The following is a 7,583-nucleotide window of genomic DNA, read 5'->3' on the forward strand; positions in this document are numbered from 1 at the left end:
TCATCCATATATGCTTAGAAATTAGGATAGACTGAAACGGACATATTTTACCATCTGAGTATCAGTACAGCACGGTATTAGTTTCTTTCATCAACAAATCAATCAATCAGCAATTCTTAAGCTGGAAATTATGGGCCACCGAACAATCGATACAGTGGAAATAGAAACTTGCAGTAACAAGTGAGCAGTGCGAATGAGGATAAATATCTACTGGGGAGTGGATCCTTTTATGAGCTAATTTGAATGTTCAGCCTCCTGAGCCATATCGAATGAAGAATCATGTGGAACATATCATAAGATTCTAGAGGCTGGTTTATGGAAAAATGTTTCTGAACTTGCTTGACTCTTCTTTGCATCTGGACATACCTATTTACAGGGATGGATTGGAGTATGGTCTTCAGATTTGGTACTTCAGACAAGGGAATCTGAACAGAGAAACTTGTCCAATTCAGCACATCGCTGAAGGGTAGAACATAGTCTACTGAAATTATGACGGGCACACATTCACTGTAAATTGCCTCCACAATTCGAGGGCTGGCCACTTCGTATCCACTTGGGCACAGGCAATATCTGCTCCTCTTCAAAAAATCAATATATGACATGTTCGAAGGGAGATATTCATAGACATGTATATCCTCATCATTCTTATCTTTCCAATGCTTAAACAATGTGGGTCTCACAGGTCCATGGTTTCCGCCTGCAAAGAATGCAAGAATAGGTCTCTCCAGAGCAGATAGACCATCACTCAAGCCACCCATCAGACCATTTCTCAAATTCATCTCTGGAAGTGCAGCATCTTTTCTGGGATTGAATCCTTCTGAAGTGTTGGCATTACACAGAACACGAATTGAATTATTGTACAAGAATGGATTTGCCTCAGATGCAATCGGCCCCTGCATATGTCCAAACACACAAAATAAAAAGCATGCAATGCAACCAGAATTTTTGACACTGCTGCTAGTGCCTGCATGTCAACGATATTATATCCACAACGATGACATTAGCAATAAAGGAATAAAAATGGCCGTACTAAGAATACTGCCTCTGATGCCCACCCATCCTAACGATAAAAGTCCCATGTATATGGATAAAGGGGGTCAAAAAATGTCCCTTAGATCTCGATAGAGTGGCTCAAAACTTTTGCGATATTATTACTATTATTTTAATAAGTTTTAAGCGTTCAAAAGATAGAAACTCCCTTCAAAACAATTTGCATTTATGGAAAATATCAAAACAATTAAAAAAACACCCTATGTTTATGGGTAAAATGTAAAATGGGTCAAACCTTATGGGGAATTTAATTTTTGGGAGTTTAATTCATAACCCATAAAATAGACATAAAAATCTAAGCTCCATTCAAAACACGTTTCATATACAGAAAACACCCCACTGTTTTTAACATAAAAACACCCTATATGTTTGGGTAAAGTGGTCAAAACTTGAGAAACTTCTATTTGTGATGGTTTTAAGCATAACCTTTGGTATGACGGGATTAACTATGGTGAACTTTCACATGCAGTAACAGTTAGATCAGAAGCTTTTGCCCGTCATCGCATTCAAACTCAATGTATTTGTACTGAGGGTGGGCGATTTGAGCACATTCAAATCCACTTTCATGTGTGTGGAGAAGCGCACTGAATTTTGAGCCAGTTTTTGGATGTAAATTTGGTCAAAATTTCAAGAAAACCATCTTGAATTTCACCAATGGGAGAACTGTGCCCGTGGACTTAGATCCTTTATGAGTGATTTAAAACCTTTAAATTTTTCACCGATTGAGTACATGAGGTAGAATTTTATTTGTATCTTTCGTTTGCTTAACAGAAATTGGGAGATTGCCTTTATCAAACTTCCCTTGAACCCATTACATTCAAATCCAATATGCTGATTTCAGGGTGTGCGATTTTAGCAGTGTTGAATCTTTATTTCATAAAAAAAATTGGTTAGGTTTTGGTCTGGTAGCAGTCTAGTCTTGGTTTTGCAATAGGTTGGTCGGAGTATTTTTTCTAAAGAAATAGGTGAGGTTTTTAAGATGATGGTTAATTTTAACAAGATTTATTTATAACTAGCAAATGAAAAGTAATTTATAAACCTATGTCAGCTTCAAGAGCAGTTTTAACTAGATCTTTATTTTAGAACTCTATGTTCCTTCCTAATTAGGTTATAGTTGAATCTATCCAGATTTGGATCAAGCTTGCCAGTTACAATTCAACCTAGCTTTACTGTCATGCACAACAATAAAAAGACACAACCTCTATTGCAATCTAAACTGCAATCTAAACACATGTTGAGATGCAATTAATGGAAAATCTATCATGACCAACTTAGGGTTTATTTTAAATACATTTCTGCTATTTTAATCTATGGATCAAATGCTCATCTAATACTGTTTTTTAATGATTTCTGGGAAGATGTTAATATAAAAAAACAATGAAAGTCCATAACATACCCAGTCATGGCATGACAACATGAAATGATCCGCCCCCAGACTCCGATTCCAGAATGGGTACTTGTTGGCAACCACATCAATATAATCTCTCACAACCCGTCTTAAGGGCGTGACATCATACGTATTGGGCACGTAAATATATTTCACCATCATGTATACGCTGAAGGGTAGAAAATAAACATGAGCGTCCTCTGGATTCGATGTCACAAACCGATTCCCCAGTTCAATCTCCTGAATGAATCTACCTTCCGTCGTATAGATACTCCTACAGGGGCCATCGTGTACAAGAGGCAGCTCCCCCTCTCGGTATACAAAAATCTTGAAACGCTTCTCCATTTCACTATAACTCCTGATAACATAAACATCGAAAAGTGTAAATCCAGTCAATCCAGATAACAGCTATGGCCAGACCCATGTGCTAAAAAGGTGTAAATCCAGTCAATCCAGATAACAGCTATGGCCAGATTCATGTGCTAAAAATGATCGAGCAGACTAAGGATTGATATTCATAGTTGAAATAGAACTCGTACCGATGAAAGGCGTGGGCGTTTCGGTAGATTTCACCCGTGGGAACATGGGACCCCATCGGCTCCTGTTTCTGTTCCTGAATCGCTTTCCTTATGGCTGCCCGAGCGTGTCTCAGGCCGGTTTCCACCTTCTGAATACCATGCCTCTTCTTCTTTTGCTGCTTCTGGCACACCCAAACAGTGGTTTAGGCCAAATCTACAACTTTAATCACACTATACTAAAGAAATCATCTACCAGTACGAGAAAGTAATCTTAATCTAAATCTACTTTTAAAAAAAATCTGAATTTAATCTGGTAAATTCATATAGGCAAATATTATATGTCTGAGTAATTAAATTGGCGATGATCATGAAAATGAAGTGCATCCATTGAGGATAACCATGAAAATGAAGTTGAAAATGAAGTGTATTAATTGGGAATGACCATGAAAATGAAGTGCATTACAGATGAAAATAAAATGTACTAGGGTTAAAATGTACTAGGGTTAGAGGTTCAAATCCGAGAGTGAAAATGAAGTACACCCAGAGTTCAAAGTTCAAACCCCAACCATGAAAATGAAGTGCACCAGGATAAAAATGAAGTACACCATTAAAATTAAAATCTTCTCATTTATCAGTAAAAGTATACATAAACACCTAAAAATTAAATGATAGCAGTAAAAATTAACACTATTACCAAAATCAACCCATAAACACCTAAAAATTATATTGATAGCCATAAAAATTAACCCTATTACCAAATCGACCCAGTTGCACATTTCTATAGTTACCAGAAAAACACATGTATATGTAATTGCACTGATATTAACCTGAATTCCCTCGTTGACAGAGCTCTTGTTACGAGAAATTGCAGCGGCTGATTCAACCAAAGGTGAAGCTGCTGCGTATTGGGATTCATGATCCTGCAGCCCGGCATGGACTGATACAGAGGAGGGACGACCAAGCGAAGGCAACCCATAATTCCAGTTTGTCTGAGATTGTGGAGAAATAAACGATAAGAACTGATTTACATGATAGGAATCAAAGAAGAAAAAACTGGCGAGGATTAACACTAGAACGAGAGGTAGACTCCACTTCAGATCGCAGGACCCCTCCATAACAGCAAGCCTTCAAAGGATGTCCGAACACACTTATATGGTACAAGACTACCAAATTTATGGGGTTCTCTAAGGCTTTAGTGTTTCTTTACAAAAGTCAACCCACGATCTTAGAATTCCCCAAATTTCGGTCTCCCTTTTGTTTCTGTTTTCTTTCCGCCCACGCGTGAAGACGTCTACGCTCTTGATTTATAGTTGCAGACTTTTAATAAATGCTCTCCCCTCGACCCTGCTGGAATAGGAACGTTAATTATCACCTTTTAACGAGGCATTTATTAGGACACTACAACGTGAAGGAGTTCTCTCTGCTGGGAAGCAAAATACCTCTGGCATGTATCTTTTCGGTATACGGAAATTGGAATACAGCGATTTAAAGAGTTTTCTAGGATATTAAAACTTGATTGAATTTTGAGTGTTTTGAATTTGTTTGAATAAAATTGTGAAAGGTATGGTTTTATTGAATTTTCAGTGTTTTGAATTTATTTTAATAAAATTATGAAATGTATGGTTTTATCGAGTAAAAACACATGTATGATGGCTCTGATGGCTCGGATATTCACTCAATGGTTGAGTTTTGAGTTTTTATTTTTATGTTTTGAGTTTTTATTTTTATTGTTAAAATATTTTTGTTATTAAGACGTTATGGTTAATTATTTCAACATTTTCGAGGTTAAGGTCAGGTTCCATGGTTGAACAGTTAGGAAGTGATTCTATCAAGTCAAGTTCCGTGGTTGAACCGTTAGGAAGTGATCTCGTCTTGGTTCCGTGGTTGAACCGTTAGGAAGTGATCCCATCAAGTTGATCATAGAGTGTCAGAGTCGGTGGTTGAACCAGTAAAAAGTGATCCCATCAAATAGATCTTAGAGTCAGTGAATGATATATATATAAATAAAATAAAATAAAACCAGCTAAACAAACACATAGGATGTAAATAATAATAATAATAATAATAATAATAATAATAATATATATTATTATTATTATTATTATAAGCGGATTGGTCTTCAACTTGTCCTGACGATGAACCACATTGGTTGGTTCGAAACGCGTCGACACAAGATTGGTCATGTGATTTTGCCGAAGATTTTCTAAACAATATATAATTAATTAAAAATAATTTAACAATTAAATTATCATATGTTTGAAATTTCTATATAGGTAGAAATACTTATATTATTTAATATAATTAAGTTAAAACTTTTCGTATATTTACTTATTAATGATAAAGATAATGTTAAATATTTTTAATTTAAATTTTATAGAGAGTTGATTATGAATATTTATGTTTTAAATTTTTAGATAAGTAGAAAGTAGAAATATGTATGTTGTTTAATAAAAGTAAGTTAAATTATTTAGGGGTGGCAAGAAGGGGAGGGGTTATCCTTAATCTCGATGGAAAACAAGTAATTAAGTACTCCTGGGGGCTAGGAAAGAGGATCAACAACCAAGCTGAAATGTATGGCTTCTTGCTTGGGCTAAACTTAGTCAAAGATATGAAAATCATCAAGATTGTAATTCTTAGGGACTCTCTCCTCACCATACAATATTTTTTAAAGGCTCATTTCCTAAGGAAAATCATTTTAAACTCCTTTAAAGAATCATGAGCGCATTCCCACCTTAAGTCCTTTTTCCATTTCCTAAGATCTCAAAATATGGAAGCCGATAAAGAAGCTAATCTCTTGTGCCTTTCAAAAATGGGCTAAGACATAAATGATTTGTTTGGGCAGTAAATCATTCCAGAAATACATCCACTTCTCCCTTAGCCTATACAAGTTTATACGAGTGACTATGCTAGCTTTTATGAAAAATAAAAGAAATAATAACAAAACCATTATCCAAAATTCCCCCCTCCCATGCATCAACAACAACTATAAAGCTCAAGGTCTATATGGATGGTATATTGTAAGGGGTGGCGTGGCTTGTCGTGAACATGCAAATTATGCATGGGAATTCTTCCCAATACCCTCCCATGCATTAAGAGCTACGTTAGGATGACATTTCTACTCTCAAACAAATCTCACACTTGGAGCATTGATGGTTCTATGAATGTGGGTTATTATGGATATTAATGAAGATATGATCCATGCTATGTGTGGGACCTCAAGCTCTAGGATTAAATGCATGGGCTATGTTTGGTCATCTATTCATATCCCTTCATGGTGGTTCAATATGCAATGGTGCCGCATGAATACTCTAAACTGGGTAGTTGTTTTAGTAGTTGACTATGTGATTTGTCATATATTGGGAATTATCTTGGTTATATGTTATTTTATATGCACAACGGGTGGAGAGGAGAGCTTATATTGTGTTGACGGAGGCAAATTGAACAATCCCATTACTTTTGGTGCATCTCGGGTGTCCCTATTGGATCGTGAAGTCACAATTATTTTCAATCATGTTTGTGACAATGCAATTGGCTTCTTGGTTCACTTTCACATCCATTTCTTCGGGCATCTTCGCTTCCTTTGACGTGGTCCTAATGCACTTAAGTATTCCTCTGTCATTAAAAAGGAATTCCCAATTCTTTCTACTTCATGTAGATTTCAGAAGCTCTGTCCCCTTAATTGAAAACCTCCTTTGTATCCTTTGTTACTTTTGTGGTCTAGGCTTGCTGCGTTTTGGCTCCCCTCTGGCTCCTCCCTGTGATTTGACATCGCATTTGGAAAACTGCCTTGGTGTTATTTCATGCCTTTGTCTCGTCGATGGCCTCATAGTGACTCCTTTTATCCTTTTCATTGGACCCCGAACCCTAAATCCAGCCATCTCTCGAAATTGGCTCCCTTTTCTTTGCATCTGTTCAATGTTTACTCAAAAAGTAAATTTAGCAGTACTAAGTGTCAGTAGAGAATGTAAAGTGTGTTCACACCAATTTGAACTCCTACATCTCAACTACATGGGCCTGAATTGGAAAGTTCACTAGTAGAGGAACACATTCATAATTCTTCTAGATGAAATTCAATCACTCAAAAATAAATTCACTCATCAAGATGATAAAATTGATGCACTGCATAGGTTGTTAAATGACTTGCAGTTGCAGATGGAGACAAAAGAAAATCAAAGCTCTACAATCACAACAATTAACCAACCTACAAAGATTATGAAAATTGATCTAAATAGGCCGTTAAAAGAAGCTCTCTCTCCCTTTTGTTGATAATATCTTATTGTAAATTTTTTGCAAATTTTTCTTTTTTCTTAACCGATTTTGTAAAATTTTGTATATAAACCTCTTATAATTATTAATTTTTTTAATTTAAATATTTTTAACACACTTATTAGTCCTCCCTTAAAAAATACCCTATAAATGAAAATGCAATGTACCAAATTTCCTATATAATTTACTTTAATAGAAACCCTACTCATTTGTGTTATAAAAATATAAATTAAATTATCATGAACTAGAGAATCTTTAAGCGTCCGGCACAATTCATAAATGTGACAAGTTAGTTAAAAAATTGTAAAACATGAAAAGTAAGTTGTAAGTAAGATTATAAGTATATTGTGTTGAACTTTCAT

At 35.6% G+C, this 7,583-nt stretch overlaps 1 protein-coding gene across 1 annotated transcript; it reads right to left on the reverse strand.

Moving 5' to 3' along the window:
- Positions 1-227: 227 nt before the first annotated feature.
- LOC149151640 (putative glycosyltransferase At5g03795) lies at positions 228-3,125 on the reverse strand. The gene is made up of 3 exons (XM_089440649.1): positions 2,977-3,125; positions 2,447-2,795; positions 228-893 (listed from the first exon to the last, which is right to left on the reverse strand). Exons 1-3 carry the CDS (start codon positions 3,030-3,032, stop codon positions 228-230), a joined length of 1,071 nt encoding a protein of 356 aa, XP_089296775.1. The 5' UTR covers positions 3,033-3,125.
- Positions 3,126-7,583: the final 4,458 nt, after the last annotated feature.

This window comes from Pinus tabuliformis, chromosome 9 (genome assembly GCF_031772625.1).
Source record: "Pinus tabuliformis cultivar Carrire ecotype Pingquan chromosome 9, CPIR1, whole genome shotgun sequence".
Lineage (NCBI taxonomy): Eukaryota > Viridiplantae > Streptophyta > Pinopsida > Pinales > Pinaceae > Pinus > Pinus tabuliformis.

What these genes read in the sequence shown, in the direction of transcription:
- LOC149151640 (XM_089440649.1), bottom strand. Translation starts at nt 3,032, where the DNA reads ATGGGGTCCCATGTTCCCACGGGTGAAATCTACCGAAACGCCCACGCC. An exon ending in AACGCCCACGCCTTTCATCG is followed by an intron (nt 2,796 to 2,976) that starts GTACGAGTTCTA and finishes TTATGTTATCAG; the next exon opens with GAGTTATAGTGAAATGGAGA. An exon ending in TGTTGTCATGCCATGACTGG is followed by an intron (nt 894 to 2,446) that starts GTATGTTATGGA and finishes GGACATATGCAG; the next exon opens with GGGCCGATTGCATCTGAGGC.